The 18294-nt window shown below is 36.4% G+C and overlaps 1 protein-coding gene across 1 annotated transcript; it reads left to right on the top strand.

Annotated features, from left to right (window-relative positions):
* Window positions 1–8646: 8646 nt before the first annotated feature.
* LOC310963957 (leucine-rich repeat LGI family member 2-like) lies at window positions 8647–14702 on the top strand (the record flags this gene model as incomplete). The annotated part of the gene is made up of 8 exons (XM_083936914.1): window positions 8647–8822; window positions 8997–9068; window positions 9286–9357; window positions 9775–9846; window positions 9971–10042; window positions 11082–11251; window positions 12135–12299; window positions 13753–14702. The coding sequence occupies 8 exons, from the start codon at window positions 8647–8649 to the stop codon at window positions 14586–14588; spliced, it is 1635 nt and encodes a 544-aa protein (XP_083793040.1). The 3' UTR covers window positions 14589–14702.
* Window positions 14703–18294: the final 3592 nt, after the last annotated feature.

The raw sequence follows: 18294 nt of genomic DNA, 5'->3' as shown, positions 1-18294 counted from the left end.
AAGATAGCAAATGGACACACTGCGTACAGGTACACTTGGGATGTGGTGCTCTTTAGGTGTGCAAAGAACGCTGGAATAAATATTGTATGGATAATGTACTGAGCTACTTAATATTGGCACTAATAACATTTGTGGACGCGAGAATGCCACGAGTGCAGCTGCCTTTCCTTGATGAAGAAAAATATTCCCCACCAGCTGGTGCCAGTCAGCTAAAAGAATTTACTACAAGTTGATCCAGTCTTCTGTAGATGTAGTTTGGTTTAGGGTTAGTCAGTCTAATCTGATCCACTGACACCACTGGGCCTTGTGGGACCTGCGTGGGGGATTTATGAAGGGTTGGTTGTTCAATAATAGTTTAAGTTTAGTTTGCTATCAGGGACAATGCTGAATAGTGTTAACACGCACAGTAATGATCTAGTTATTAGAGCTCTGTCAAAGTGTTGAAGACACAAGTGTTGTTTCTGGATGGGGCCCCAGATTGGTGGTATGCAGCAGGGAGGGGTTGGGCCAACAGTTGCTCCATGTGGAGGGCACACTGACAGCAGTATCAAGGACAGGGGCCATCGGTTAAAAGCTTTTGTCGCCCTCAAATCCCACTTTTACCCTCAGTGTCATCGTTTATGCGGTGCAGCCTCTTAGAAATAATTTGTTTTATGAGTACATTTACTCAAGTACAGTGCTTACTGTAAGAACAGTTTTGAGGTACTTTCATTAAGTATTTCCATGTCACACTACTTTATACTTCTGCTCCACTTTTCAGAGTGAAATAGTGTTCTTTTTACTTTTCTACGTTTATTTGACTGTTGCAGTTACTTCATTCATTTATATTTGACATAAAACACACTGTGAAGGTTAAATTAGTGATTTTTGGCTTGCGGCCCCATTCAAACAGGCAGCGTCTCGTTGGGGCCCTTTTAAGAAAGTATCCAGTCTTTCACAGAAAGAGAACAAAGATCAGACTAGACTGGACTCCCCCAAAAGTATCAAACAGCTGCATCTCAAGTTTAACCAGAACAAAGAGATCAGATCACATCACCCCAGTTCTTAAGACCTTACATTGGCCCCCACTCAGCACCAGAATAGACTTTAAAGTTCTGCTACTGGTTTACAAATCACTGAATGGTTTTGGTCCACAATACATGAATGACATGTTAGTACAGTATAAACCCAGTAGAGCTCTCAGATTTACTGACTCAGTTCACCATGGTTCAAACTAGACATGGTGAAGCAGCATTTAGCTGTGATGCTACACACAACTGGAACAAACTACCAGCAGATCTGAAATCAGCCCCAACTGTGAGCACTTTTAAATCCAGGTTGAAAACATTTCTCTTTTCATGTGCTCATAGCTTTATCTATTTTCTTTTCTTTTTTCTTTTTATTCTTAATTTTGTTTTTAGACTGTTTTTAAATAATGTTTTGTCTTTATGTAAAGCACATTGAGTTACCTTGGTATGAAATAAATAACGATGCCTTGTCTTGCCTTGCTTTGTGTACAGGTGCTTTTACTTCAGTAAAGGCTCTGTAACTTGTATGGATGTATCTGCTGCCTTGCAAAGAGAAAACAGCAGTAAACTATTGAATTATTTCACTATGTCCCTATTTCTCATTGCTATTAAATTACATAACAGTGCTTTAATGCTGTAACAGTCTTAGTCAGTTTGTCATTCCTCTTCTTAGATGAATATTTGACAGCGATAAAAAAAATAGACAATGATTCCATAAATATCCATGAAATGATTGTATAACCACCTCCATTATACTTATGCATTATACTTTCATAATACATATGGAAAAACGATGCACAAGGTCTGTATTTCCACACATTCAGTGCTGTTAAAGACAAAAAAATATATCTTTCTGTGCCAAAACAAGAAGCGACATAAACAGGTTGAAGTGACCTCCACAAAGCTGATAAATTTAGGCAGCTATTTAAAATGGGGACACCGCTCACGCAAGCGTGTTGAGATCAGTTTCTTACAGTGGCTACATTAAAACAGCAGGTGTTAAATCATGAGCACCATTAATCAATGCCACCAACAGTCCATGTGGAGACCTTTTCAACCCTCGCTCCCACCCTTTAAACACATCAGATGTTGATACAGAATACACTATATGTACCTGCTCTAAAACTAACCGTTTCAGTGTGAAGGGTGAGTTGAACAGTCACAGCAAATCTTCTAGTTTTAGCAAGTGTTGATTTTACAAATACAGATTTTCAGAGTTGACAAGCTTTGGTCTGACAGTTGTTTACTCACTCACAGAGCAGGCGTGAGGCTACATCGGCTGCATGTTTGACAAACTCTGAGAGGTGTGTATTTATCAAGCATGGAGTTGTAGATTTTTACAGTATTTCATTATAAAAAAGTTAAAGGTCACATCCAGAGAGCAGCAGCAGGAGCACTGATTAGCCACACCAACAAGTAAAAGCTAACCAGATGGCACGTGTCTTTATATGAAAGTGATCATGAAATGGAAACTGTAAATGTTAAAGTAGGGGATGGAATATACTGTATATAAATATTAATATACAACCTTGTCTTCTAGAGAGCATGCTTATATAATACTTTAGGTACATCAGTAAATGAATAAAACAAACAAACAAACAAACAGAAGAACAACATTAAAATCCTTTCATTTTGTAATTCCAACTAATTTTTTTTGAGATAACAATATAATAATTGGCAAATTAAATGATCTATACTAACAATTTTTTTTTAATTTTCACTCTCTATATGTTCACACTAACACCAGCACATACTTACACACATACAATTCATACTGATGAGTGTGATGTGATTGTCTAGAAATATTAAACCACATAAAAAACATTATGCAATCAATTAGTAATCAATGTTTATACAATACCATTATTTATTAATAAGATATAACAGAGATTGATGCAAAACTGTTTATTTGACTTTGCAACAGGATATCCACCACAAAATACTGTAATAATGTGTAATAAAGCAAACATATTATTAGATTGTATCAGATTCTGATGTGCCTAATGGTGATACATTATAATATTGTATCATTATCATTGTTAGTCTTATGCATTGCCTTGTAGGCATGATTCTTACTGATGTAGTTGGAGCTGATTTAAATATTTCTCATTCGGTTGCGTTGTTCTTTCTATCCACAACAATGTATCATATTTTATAATATGAAATTGTTTGCATGTAAAATTAATTAATGAATTAACTAGTCAGTATTAGCTCTCTAATAAATACATGATTTGCCTCTGACATGTAGTGGAGAAGAAGCATAAGTACCATGAAATAAATCTACTTAAGAATTGTTTACTGTATTTATTATTTATATAAGACATACAGTAGAGTACTTGAATAAATTACTTTAATTCCATCACTGATCATTACAAATATTAATAATATAGCATGGTCTATTAAATATTTAACTGAATGTTAACGACATGTAGCATCAACGAGGACCTAAAACATAGCTGGATATATCTAATAATGTCAGACTATGTGTTTTAAGATGTGATTACTCAAATATTAAAGCCACTGTATGTCAAATACATTTTCTTTTTATTATTATTGTCTTTCTTTTAAAAACTAGATCTGAAATATGATAGATTGCTCTGAATGTTGAAGTACATTGTGAACACAGACTTGTTGAATATATAACTCCAGTATGATATATTTGTTTCCTGTGGGATTGTGCCATCTCGCAGTGCCGGTGACTTTCTGATACCGACTCCGGAGCCTTCTGCGGCTCCTGAGTGGGAACTGGAGAAGTTTGAGTCTTGAACACCTGCTGTGAAGCAGTCACCAGCAGCCAGACTCCGCACTTCTCCAGGTTACCCCTCCCAACCCTCAAAGATTTTATGGTTCAAAGGGTCAAAGGTCATCTTTGGATTTGAAAGTGTCATATGCGAGCTAGTTTACTGGATGTAAGGGATTAGAGTGTTACCCGAAACCAATGATAATGACAATTCACTTAAGGAGGATAAATGACCACTGAGAGTATTTAATGACTCACTCGTGAAGGGTTCAGTAGGTTTACCAATTTATAAATATCACACTTTGAAAGAAGCAACAAAATGTTATATTGTTGCCTGTTAAGAAAAGTCAGATTAATTTTTGTGGCCCAAAAAAACCCACAAATGCGCCTGAAATATTTTTATAATCTGTACAGCATTAACCACCCTCTGAAATTTTAAAGCTCAGCTGGTGTCATTTTTTAAAACAGTTATCAACACAAGGCACCTTTTATATAGGTTTTTTTTTTTTATCGTAACAGATTGTAAACTGTTTATTAATAAATAAATAATTTACCAATCATTTATAGATCATTAATAATATGTGGCCCAAAATCCTAAATCTATCAACTTCACATTTAAAACTGCAGACCTATCAGAAAGTTAAACATCTGTGAATTTGTATTAACCCATTGGTGCCCAAAGTCTATATTTATCTATTTAAAATGCCACATTTATTAGGGTTACACGAAAATACATAAAATGTGGAATAGCTTTATAGTGTTCTTATCACTTGTTGTGTAATATGTGCAATATATGTAATGTGTGGTCGTGAATTACTATATGGTAAAGTATGATTTGCTATCGTATTGCAATGTATTGTTTTATATCATATTGCATCATATTTCCTTGTATTCCATTGTATGGTATTGTATCATATCATATTGTATTGTATTGTATTGTATTGTTTTATATCATATTGCATTATATTGCATTTCATTGTATATACATATATATATATATATACTGTATATATAAATGTATTGCATCAACTTGTATCTTATCGTATTGCATTATATGTCACACTTTTGTCACTATTCAAAGTAAGGATTTTTGAAAAATGAGGAAAAAACTAAAACTGGGTTCATAAATGTCCTCCATATAAACATTTATACACTGCATGTGTGCATATACTTGATTTTCAAGCACAGCCTTCTTCTTGATACTAGTTTTTTGTCCTAAAAAGTCCTACACATGGGGAAGAGGGGACATCCATACAGGAGCTTAATATAAATATTACCATACCATATACTACAATAATACCATGATGTTACTATTACTGTAATGTTAAGTCTGAGTATTGGCGTTGTACTAACAGACCAATTATCCAAGTCTGTAATCTTGTGTTATGAGTTTATCATTATTTCATTCTTTATGCTTTCTATGCGTTCAGTTACAGTAGTTTAATGTTCATAAATTCTATACTCTCCAGGATCAGTGTATTTTCCTTGTCGACAAGGAAAATATTCTCCCAGCAGAAGCACTTTAGTTATTTATGGTAATATTTTTCTATCTGCGTCAAGATGTTTAATCCAAAACATAGGAAGAATGTCACAATGTGATGATGGTTGTCTAGAAAGAAATAGTAAAGAGCTGTTTGCTGTGGCGTCCTCCGATTTCAGCTTGCACGTGTCCTGAGTGTTTCAGGGATACTCTAGCCTAAAAAGAGCAATGCTAGATGTAGAGCTGGCGTGAATTATGCCAGCAATGGCAGACATGTACGGTTGCCCCCTTCTGGCAATGGGTATTTGGTTTCACTCATACTCATAAACTACTGGTGCTCCAGCAAAGGTCAGCACCTTGTTAGGGCCTGCTGCGACAACTAACACCCCCATTGTTTAGTGAGTACTTCTTTCTATGAATAATGATACTATGGCATTTCGAGCAAATATAATGCTATACATTGTATAGCTATAGGGACATGATGTTGATTGCAAATCCAAAGAATCAAATGACATGAATTGTATCCCACTGTCTTCATATTTTTACACCATACAATATAAACCTTAGAATTTTTCTACTATAAGAAGAAGAATTACTTTATTAATCCAGCAACGGGAAATTAGATTTTTTCACTCAATTATTATTCATGTTACACACACAGGCCCAAAATACACACACATGCACAAACAGGACCCATATACATGTAATTAATGGAGAGATGTTAGAGCGAGGGGGCTGAGCTACTGCCGCCCCAATATATATATATTGACATCAATCTACCTTAAACATGTAGGTGCTCCAATAACCCCATGTTTATCACACATTTGCAGTAGTAATAGTTCAATTACAACACTAAAAATAAAAATAACTGTTACAAAATCTGAGTAATGTAAATAAAGTAATAAATGCATTTGTTTTTCTGTTGTTTTAAAAACTTGATTATGCTTTTGAAAGAATCCGTTTGTATGTAGTGTTCTCAGTTATGTTATGCTTTTAATTTACATATAGAATATAGCATTTTATATTAGAAAAAGACATGTACGTGTGTGTAGTTGTGAAAGAAAACGAGAGAGCAATAAACCTTCCAGACACAGACAGAAAGTAACGGAAGGAAAATTAACATTTTCCTTGAATTGTCAAGATGTTTAAATACATAATTCTCCCAAATCATGTATCTCAAAGTGTGTAGGACAAAATAATGAATGAGCGAAAAATAACCAAACTACATCGATTTCACCTGTTCAACAGAATTCAAAAGAAAAGCTCTAACAGATATAATCATACAAAAAAATCCAAAAGACTACAGTCAAAACATGTTTTGCTTTTTGTCATCAAATCTGTAAGTTGTTCAGACTTTGGTTGTCTGCAGCTACCCTCTAGTGGCATAGTCATGTAACAGCACACGTAGACCACCACAAACACCACTTTGTGTATGGAGGATTGCAGTTGGCTCAGTGTAGAGCTCTTAGTCAGATCTATAACAATCAAACAAAGTTGTAAAACTAATAACTGGTAGTTAAGAGGAGAATATTTGACAACAAGGATGTTTTTTGGGGCAAATGCTTCAGAAACTTTGTATCGCATGCCTCAATGGTGAATAGAGAACAAAAAAAAATAGAAAAGTCTTGATGACTGGGGCAATTGTAACAAGGGGCATTTGTAATATCTCAGATTCCACTAATCAGAAATGAGACAGAATGAAACGCTGCATGTGCTCTGTGGTAATCACTCCCCTGATCTGCCATGAATAATAATCGTATGATTTGATTACACAGTTTTAATTAAACTGTAATAAATTGCTAAATTAATATTAAATATGTTTAAGTACATATAAGGTGTCCAAAAACAAATGTGTACACACGTTAGCAGTTTTTTCTTTGCGGATTAAACCCATTGGAATTAATGTGGCCCGGGAAAGGGAAGTTTGGGGTCCCCTGCTAAAGCTGCTGCCCCCGCGACCCGACCCCGGATAAGCAGATGAAGATGAGATGAGATGAGATGAAATTCACTCTAAAACGGGAGTATGAAAAAGCAGTTGAAGTGCAAAGATAATTTAGGATGTGTGCTATTCCATTGCTTCTTGTTGTCAACAGTGTCTGGACCAGAACATACGTCAGTTTGGGAACAGGCGGTGTCAAAATAACAAAATTGTATGTCATTTTGTCAATTCTATTACATTTTGAAAATGTAATGAATCTTAATGAACACCTTTAACAAGTATTTAAAGTGTGTATACATTTTTTTGGGACACCCTGCATAAACTTGAGTGGTCCTTGGTATTCATGGTTATAATGTGTGATTTTAGTATCCCCATGTGCTCATACAACAGTTGTAACATTTGATTTCTAGTGTTTCAATCAATATTATGTCTCGAACATGGACAGAGTATACGGCAATGGGCCCCTGGACATAGACGTGTAAGAGTCCCCCCTTCCTGTCTGTATATGAACAAACTCAAAGACTCCATAAGAGTCTTATTTTAGTCGTTTTGCATCTCTGTAATTGTTTTGCATCCAGGTTTGGCCATTTTGTGTGTTTTGTGTCTCTACATTTTTAGTCGTTTTGTCTTTGTTAGGCGTATCTTGGCAGTAGTGTGGTGTATTTTGCATCTCTGTGATTGTTTTGCGTCTATTTTCAGTCATTTTGTTTATCTTTTGTGAGACATTTTAAATTGATTGGAGTTGTGTTACATGTATTTTTAGTTTTTTTTGTTAGTTTTGTGTCTCTGTGTTTTTTTTTGTTTTTTTTTAACATTTTCGTCGTATTGTTGTTGTTAGGCGTATCTTGGCATTAGTGTGACATATTTTGCATCTCTGTGATTGTTTTCCATCCATTTTTAGTTATTTTTGCATCTAATTTTAAGCATTTTTCATGTATTTCTTTTCTCTCTTGGTGATCATTTTGTGGGTTTTTTTCAGCAACATTTTATGAGCCAGGATCCCTCACTATTAACAAGTAGCACACAGATACTACAAGTTACCGTGATACAAATCATATCCAAATAGTTCAAGTGGTTTTTAAGTAACGACAAAACCACAATTTGTTACAACTGCCCCCGGTCTCCCCTACATTTAAAACGTCTTAATGCTGTCCATGGTGCTGAAATAATCTCACATAAATATTATTATTCCCCCCAAAATTGTGTTTTATGACATGAATTCATATGAGGACACCATACCCTCCAATTTGTTGACACTTTCTCCTCAATAAACTACCATTGTGGATACTGACGACTCGAGGTTTTTGTTTTTCCCCTGCTGTCCGAAACCCGAAGCAGCCTTCCGGGACGCAGCTGCAGCCGTATCAGCCTGTGTCAGGGGTTTTACTAGTGCTGCATTTGGATGTCTCCGAGGCGGGTAAAAGCCGCTGCAGCCACCGACCACAGCCTCGTTTTCTTTCATTACTGTTCAAAAAGCAACATGACATCGACTCAGCAGAGGATCCTGACTGGTTTTGCTCTTCTGTGTATTTATGGAGCGGTTGAATCTAAAAGGAATTTCAAATGTCCTTCAGGATGCTCCTGCACCAAGGAGACCATCATCTGCGTCGGTACTTTGCAGATCCCACGGACCGTACCGAATGAGATCAACTCACTGTGAGTAACACGTCGTTGGGTGGACATTTGTGGATGTTCTCTCCAGTAAAGCAATCAATGTTGCGTTCAAGGAGACAATTTGTTTGCTATTGTGGGCTTCCCCGCAGAGTTGGCTCTTGGGGTGTCTGGTACAGAGCCTAGAAAGACTTTGATGTATGTGTTTTCTTCCAACAGGAGCATGGTAAATGGGTCTATTTCTGAAATCACAGAGGGAATGTTTTCACTAATGCCCTCTCTTCAGCTGCTGTAAGTGCAACCTGTCACGTGAAAACTGTCATTGATTCGTAGAGTTGTAGAGGCAAAGATAAAGAAATAAAATATGGATAATTAATAATGACAACTTGTTCTGTCTATCTGTATCAGAGATATTTAGAGTTGAAAAAATAAGCAACAGTTTAGCAGAAGTTGAATTCTTTTTTTAGTTTTTAGTATTGAGTTGGTTGGGTTTGTTTTTCCTTCTCAGACTTCTAAATGCAAATTCTTTAACGACAATCAAAGATGATGCTTTCTCTGGCCTTCCACATCTGGAATACTTGTGAGTATTAGCTGACGAAAAGACTGCTTTCTTAATGTAACATGTCAAAAAACTTCACGTTTATTTGTTTTTTGTTATTTTATCAATTAAGTGTTATTACATGACACGCGTATATAAACTACATTGTGTTCTTTTCTATTCTATATTCACAACTAGATGCATAACATTTTCAATGTGCCACACAATAGCTAATAACTATGAGGACAGTATTACGTCATGCTTTAAATATAACTGCAGATCATCTCCCGCCCCACCCCTCATTCCACATCTCTACCTACCTCTTCATAATATTCAGACGTGTGTATCGACATCTACAGATTTACCCATCTGACATTATATATAATATATGACATCGTGCATTATTCTTTTGCTCATAATTTGCTTTGTTAAACCCATATTTTATGACTTATTGAACAGATTCATTGAAGGGAACAAGATTGAAACAATCACCAAAAATGCCTTTCGTGGTCTGCGAGATTTGACTCATCTGTAAGTCTTCTGTCGTTCTTCCTACCGCCCATACAGTATTTGGAGCAACATCTTTATTACAGAGAAAGACAGAAGAAATTACAGTAATGTACATTCTTTTGGTTTCCCTGTGTCTCTGGTTTAGATCGCTTGCCAATAACAAGATGAGGTTTCTGCCAAGAGATCTGTTTTCTGACTTGGATTCATTGCTGGAACTGTGAGTAAGCAGTTGTGGTGTCAGCAGTGTGTGTGTGTGTGTATGTGTGTGTGTGTGTGTGTGTGTGTGTGTGTGTATGTGTGTGTGTGCGTGCGTGTGTGTGTGCGTGTGTGTGTGTGTGTGTGTGTGTGTGTGTGTGTGTGTGTGTGTGTGTGTGTGTGTGTGTGTGTGTGTGTGTGTCATCTCTCTCTCATTCCTAAGTGAGGCTGACTCAGGCTGTATTTTTTTTTTTGCAGCATTAAACCCCACAAGAATAATATGGATAGCACAATTATAAATGCCTGTCTCTGTTCTCTTCTATTGCGCATTACAGTTTTAGGGTGGCTTTTATTCGTAGCTGTTTTAAATTTCTTTTTTATTCCAATAAGAGATTATTCTTATAATGATGCAGACATGCTGTGTATATTCCAAAGAACAACCTATTTGTAACGTAAACTCCAGCTAAGATGGTTCATAGAAAAGAACAGAATATAATAGATCTCTGTTGCGCTTAAAACAATGAAAATCAGTTTAGCAGCTCTTCAACAGTATATAACATAAAAGTATAAGTAAACAAGTGCAGTAAATGGTAAAAAAGTAATTTCAAGTAAATAAATAACATCGAGCAATAAAGGAAATCAAAATATATATAAAGACAAGCAATAAAAATAGTGCAAATTTGATGAGTAGCACCATATACAATATGTGTATGTGCAATATAATATGATATAAGGTGTTGCAGTGTGTAATGAGTAATGCATAATGCAAGTATGAATCAATCATCTAGTGTCTGCAATACTTCATCATCAAGCGAAACCAATTACTCAACATTCTAGTTCCTGAAAGGGTTTGAAGATGCAAGGTCTTTATCCAGCAGCCTGCAACGTTGTTATTTGGACTATCATTAAGTTTTAATTTTACTTTATTTTGTCACACATAGGAACATGTTAAACGGCTCAATGCACTCTTAACCATTTCAATCTTTCCTTTTAATGAGTATAAAACATATAACATTGTTCAGTAAAGGTCTCCAATCTGATGTTGTCATGTCATACATTAGGGATTTGCGAGGCAACTCTTTCCAGTGCATTTGTGAGAACAAGTGGCTGATGATGTGGCTGAAAAACACAAATGCCACGGTATCAGATGTCTTCTGCGCAGGCCCAAGTGACATGAAGGGCAAGCGGCTCAATGACCTTCCTATTCCACCGGGCGAGTGTATCTCCACAGGTAAAATGACAAGTACACTGTCAGAGGTAGTTATGAATAGTCACAGGCACAGCTAAAGATGCACTGTTTAAAAAAGAAAGAAATCAATCAATAAGCTGTTAAATAATTTAACAGGAAACTACCATGCACTCAAAAACAAACAAGCACACTAAAGGCCTGTTAACATGTGTGCCTCTGAAAACACACACACATACATGCACATGCATATCAACATCCGCAGCTACGCAAGCAGCTCTGCGAGGCTGCACTCATGCACTACAAGGCAAACGCTAACGTCAGCATGCAGATTAAAATGCTGATGCTTAGCAGGTATAATATTTCCCATGTTCACTATCTTAGTGTAGCATGTTAAGATGCTAACGTTCACTTATTAGCACTAAACAGAAAGCAAAGCTGAGGCTGGTGGGAATATCATTAGTTTTGCAGGTATTTGTACTAAATACTTACTCAATAATTACTATGTTGTAAAATTCTGAAATTATCAAAAATAGAGAAAAAATATATTTTTGTACTTTTTATATTATTTTGTGCCTTTAAAATGAATCAAATTCAATCAATCAAATGAGAAAAAATATTACAATATAAGTTTTTTTAATGAGTGTTGGATTCTGTTCATACGCACTATTGTCAAATGACAGACAAGGCAACTGCAAGCTGACATAACCACACTTCAAACCACACATAACACTGATTTAAACCTACAAGAATAATGTTAGAAAGTATGCTGAATTAAAACCAAACAATAAACAATGCTATTAAACCCAGGTCATGATTTTGATGACAGGGTCATCTATAAATGTGATTGAAGCAGTGAGGTTCTAGTTGCAGACTTTCACTTTGTCAGCAGACAACAGTTTCTGTTTTTTTTTTCTGCCTCTCACAGACTTTGTGCGTCATCAGTCCATTCCCATTCAGTCCATGTCAGCGGATATCTTCTCCTTTAAAGAGGACATCTACGTGGCGATGGCTGCCCCTAACTCCAACAGCTGTGTGATCATGGAGTGGGATCACGTTGAAATGAATTTCCGTAAATTTGACAATATAACAGGTTTGACAACACCCACCCAAAGTCTTTTTTTTCAAGGATAAGTCTGGTGATACTGTATTTTTCTTATAGTCAGAACATCTCATGAAAAGACCAAAACCAACAATGAATTGGTCCTACAAAGGTTTTGTCCTTTTTGTCATATTAAAAACATATTACAATGAACACGGGCACTGTAGCTTATTCTGTAGTTTATTTTGAGTCAATCCCACCAACACTGTCTTGCTGCTTTAAATACTGTAGTATTTAGAGCACCAAATATGTATTAATGCGTGACTGAAAATAGTTCCCAACAAGTTCACTGTATACTCAAGAAAAAATGATTTTTTTCTTTAAAAATGAAAGTATCTATTCATAACCTGTTTTTAAACATTTACATCTTTAGGAGCTGATGAGCTTGGGACATAGACCCACAGACAGGCTAAATGAAGCATTGAGAGATGGATTAAGTCATTGTTGGTTCTGGTCATTGTTAACAATAAGGATTTGTTATAAATAAATATGATTTATTAACAATAATATATATATATATTATATAGTTTATGGTGGTGTATATATATATACACACACCGTGTATATATATGTACGTTCTATTTAAGAGAACATCTTAACAATGAGATGATTTTTTCAGTGTCATGGCAGCACAGAAGTGCATGGGTTAGCAATGCCGACTAACACTGCTTCCTAACTTGATGGGATGCAAACAAGCAAATATCAGATTCTTGTGGAGTCCGATGTTATAGTATAAAGAAACTTAAACTCCACTTAGGGAGTTGGTAGTGGTGAATGGCTGGAGCAAACACACTCCGGACTTTCACCTGGGAGAGCACAGTTGGTATCTTGTCCCATGTCAAAGTGAAACTTTATTACATAACAGACGTACTAACCCAAACTATTCTTTTCCCAAACCTAACCATGTTGTTTTGATACCTAAACCTAAGTGACTTTAATAGTTTTGAATTGACAGTGCTAATCATGCTTAAAACTGCAAACATGGGGCATCAAAACTGTGTTGAAGTGAGGAGTAGGAACCGGGTTGCAGCGGATTAGAAACATTGATATTCAGCACATCTGTGGTTTGCAGAAAGGTACATTGCCAACGTTTTATTCTGATGACTGGGTTGCACTTGCTGTATGTTAGGAGGAAGTGGTTTAGCAGGAGGGTTCTGAAGGTTCTGTGTTGAGTTTGCATGTTCCCCCCGATGTGAGTTTGGGTCTGGGATCTCTGGCTTCCTGCTGCAGTCCAAGACAGGCATGGATTGGGAGCGTGAATGGTTGTCTGTCTCTAAGTGTCCGTCTCTTGTGAAATGTCTGCTCGGATGAGCTCCAACCCACCCTGTGATGGATGAATGGATGGATGGATGGAGGGATGGATGGATGGAGAGTGTCAGTTAATGATGAACTTAATTGTTATGTCCTGTATTGTATTAACTTTCATTGCTTTATATCCTCTCAGGGAAGTCTGTTGTTGGATGCAAGTCGGTTCTGATTGACAGTCACGTCTTGATAATTGTTACCCAGCTCTTTGGTGGCTCCCACATTTACAAGTTTGACGATCGACAAAACAAGTTCACTAAGTTTCAAACTATTGAGGTCTTCAACATCTCAAAACCAAATGATATCGAGGTCTTCCAAATGGACGGTGATTGGTACTTTGTGATCGTGGACAGCTCCAAAGCAGGTTTGTCTACTCTGTACAAATGGACGGACCAACCTGACCGCAATGAAACTGGTTTCTACTCCTACCAGTTTCTCCACGAGTGGTTTCGCGATACAGATGCTGAATTTGTCCAGTTGGACGGAAAGTCCTACCTTATCCTGACCAGTCGCTCTCAGCCGCCTGTCATCTACCTATGGAACAAGAGCACCCTGAAGTTCATATTTCACGGCGAAATCCCAAATGTCGATGACGTGGTGGCAGTCAAAGCTTTCCGGGTGGAGGGTGAGTTGTATCTGGCCATGACATGCTACATTGGGGACTCTAAAATCCTCAAGTGGACCAATAAGCAGTTCACTGAGGTGCAGGCTCTGCCTTCTCGAGGAGCGATGATCCTCCAACCTTTCATCTTAGCAGACAAGCACTACCTTGCTCTTGGCAGTGATTATTCTTTCACACAAATCTACCTCTGGGATGCGGAGACCAAAACATTTCACAAGTTCAAGGACATTTATGTGCAGTCGCCTCGGTCCTTTACAGTTGTGACCACTGACAGGAGGAATTTCATCTTCTCCTCCAGCTTTAAGGGCAAATCTATGGTTTTTGAGAATATTATTGTAGATTTAAGCTTATAATGCCTAGCAAAAGTCCCAAATGCTGTATATCTTCCTTATGCAACTACATGTATCTTTCTTGGTTTGATACGAACCCCTTTGGCAAGTTTCTGCAACTCATATGCATTTCTAATAATTATGGACGTATGATAGGTGCTAAGTATTTAACTTGAAACTGAAGGCTGACAGATATATAAACAATGGCAACCTTTGACATGAAAACAGCATGAAGATAATCATATTATGCACTAGATATTATCTTAAGAGGAGTTGGTTGGTCGATTCAACGGGTGTCCATCGTGGCCTTGGCTGGTGTAGACTGTATTGTGGTCAGCCCTCACAGGTTGTAAGAAACCTATCCATCAAGGGTTATAAAGAACGTAAAGACCATTGTTATTTATAATGGTGCACTTGTTAAGTTAATGCAAACCTGAAATAATTAGTATTTGGCTTGCGGTGCTGCACCTCTCTATACAGAACAAAACACAGAGTTTTGTGCCACCTTAAAGTGAACAGGTGTTGGAAAAGTTGTCTATAGCTCTTCTGAATGGTCACATAGAGGGCTGAGGTGATAATTGTTTAGAAATCATGATGATTGCATACACTTTCAGGCAGTCTCTCCTGGGAGTTATTCATGGTGTTGCACTCATATGTACACACAAAAATCAAACAGAAGTAATTGTGTGAAAAAAATTAAAAAGAGAGCTTAAACCCTCCTAACATTCTCACATCTCGGTCACGACTGCAGGTAAAATGTTAAAGGTTGGACTGGAGCAGTCAGGAGAATTTATGAAGACATCTCACCCCAGTTACAGTCATGACTGATGATTTAAATGTGCATGAAACAGAGGTTTTCCCTGAATGTATTAGCTTAATATTATGAGCTTAGGCCTAACTGCACAGCATTAATAACAAGCTAACAACAGTAAAAGTATTAAGAGTGCCTGATAAGTGTCAAAACTAAATATAATGTACTCCTTATTCCCTATGCAAAATGTATAATAATAATTATAATGAGTGTTGCTCTGTATTACAATCACAAGGTTAATTATGTGCTGCTATGTGACTTGAAATTACATTTACATGGTCTTAAGAGACAAACGTGTGCTCTTTTCTTTACTGATCTTTTGATATTTTTCATGTATTGTACAGATCTAATTACAGTCTATTTGGCTTGGAATATGAAGATTTTTCACATGCATAACAATGTCATGGTGTGCACAATAAGGCCACAGTCCTTATAGACTCAAACATCTTATAATCTCAACATGCTAACAAGATCGAGCATAAGCAAAATGTTTTTTGTTAGCATTTCACATTTCCTGAAAATAAATACATTGCTGCACTTCTATCTATCCTCATGTCGTACCTAGCAATGATGTAGGCTTATGTAAGAATGAGTTTGTATAAATGCATTAAATAACATTTAATCACATGTATTGTATTCACCTGTGTTTTACTCTGTCCTCCATTATTGGCTGATGCTCAGACTGTGAGAAGTGTCCATTAAGCAAAGACAAAGTGCCTCAGTACGTTTAAAAGTGATTGTGCTGTCAGGCGTCTGAGGCAGCGTTTTCTTTCAACTGCAATCATATAGTTTATTTAAGAATAGACACAGAGTGCATCATAGTCTGTTATTCCTGTCATTCAGTGTTGAGGGGTGACGTGAAAAGTCTCTTGTTGTAATCTCTTGTCAAATCTCTCCCCACCTGACTCACTCTGTCTAGTTGTTCAATGTAAAGCATTGCTGCCTACATCTTTTCTGTCCGTATTTCAATTATATTCAAGGAACAATCTGGCCGTGTGTGCTTTAACCACATTCTTGGAAATATGTTAAGCAGAAAGATGATTATTGGACTCTCTGTCACAAGTGAATTTATTGAAATAGCCGATATGTCATAGCCTCTATGTCTCTATATGTCAAAGAGCCTTAAATTCAATCTAAGAGGAAAATTTTTACAATCACACTGGAAGAAATAAGGAAAAGAACCACGAGACACCTCTGGCCTGATGACACGAAATAAGGGGTCAAAGGTCAAAAGGCTGCTGTGGAGTCAGTTTTATTATTTACAAGTGTTCATAATTGCAGTTTCATGAATTTATTAAACTTCCAGTTTGCATATAAGAGTCAGTTAGAACAATATTAAAATACAATAATAAGTAGAAAACTAGAAACTCCAAAACTTCTTAAGCCTTTATATCTACCACATTTAGTGTTGGTCAATCTGTTGATTTAGACAAAATACAATATAACGTGTGTTGAATATGATGGCTCATTAAAAAAGTGGCTCATTAAACTTTGGGGTAAAAAGTATTTGTTAGATGTCAATAATAAGTTTGTCATTGTTTGCACAAGAACATTACATTTAAGTAACTTATGATACAAAGTGCAGACAATATGTGGACTATGTGTGGAGTATGTAATAAATCAATCAATATATAAGGCATTATAAAACATATAATACCACCTGAATATATACGGATAAAATGTTTAATATTACTATAACATCGTTAAATAATCCAAAGACAAATTGAAACTCAGCTTACGAAATGTTATCTTACCCTGTTTTTGGGTTCAATGGGACAATCTATATTATACATTTCAGCCAAATAGATTCATTAATAACAACACAACTATAAACTTTATTTTTTATATATATAAAAAAATTTAATTCACAAATACAACACATAGTGCTTTACAATCAGGGAAAATAGAAAGAATGAATACAAAACTGGTACGAGTAAGATAAAATAAAACATTTGACAATAAGAGTGGAAAAAAGAGAATCAATATAATGCGTAGCATGAGTTGGAGAATGAAACTCAGTGAATGATATAAAAAAATAAAATAAAGTTAAAAGGTTAAAAATGTGATGTATTGTGATGATATTGACCTTGGAAACAACAGGTAAGTAATTCTCTAATATATATTTCAATTTAAAAATCTTTATTTCAGATTAAAACACAATATGGACATACAAATCAGACCAATGGGCAAATAATACATCTAAAAAATATAACTAAATAATATACTGTTTATAAAATTAAGTAGTTCCCGAATTTACGAGGGTTTGCAAAGGCGTCGTGACACTCCTCTGACGTCAGGGACGGACGGAAGTGATGCAGCTCGAGTTCCTCGATCACCTAATCCGTTTTGATGTCTCTAAATCTGATCCCAGCATGGTGATGCTTGTTTGAAACTCGCCTGGTGTCATTATTATTATTATTATTATTATTATTATTATTCTATTTATTTTCCTGCAGCGTGGAAACAGATGGATCCGTCCCGGAGGAGCGAGAGCGACTGGCAGGGGCTGGTCAACGAGGTGAGACTGGAAGGACGCAGAGCGGCGTGGAAATAGCGAAATAAACTCACTTACATCCACTGGTTTGTGCATCAAAACTACCGGCACATTTGTGTCGTTTCGTCCCCCTTAAATGCTGCGTGTCGCCTCCGGTTTGCAGCCAGAGACAGTTGTTGTTTAAACAGGAAAGAGGATTAAATCTCAGCTGCGATCAGTCTGTGTTGATGAGGAAGTTAATGTATGTTTTGTATGTGTATGTCATGCAAACGATGAGGAGAAATACAGTAAAACTATATGCACCAAACTGCAGGTGTATTGACTTTTTACAGATACTCTGTCACAATCAGTACATGTAGATGACTGTTCTTGATGAGTTTCTGACCCCCCTCATGCCATGTGTTACACTGATCATGTATAATATT

Source organism: Echiichthys vipera, assembly GCF_963691815.1.
Source record: "Echiichthys vipera genome assembly, chromosome: 2".
Lineage (NCBI taxonomy): Eukaryota > Metazoa > Chordata > Actinopteri > Perciformes > Trachinidae > Echiichthys > Echiichthys vipera.
This window is presented reverse-complemented; position numbering and strand designations above follow the sequence as displayed.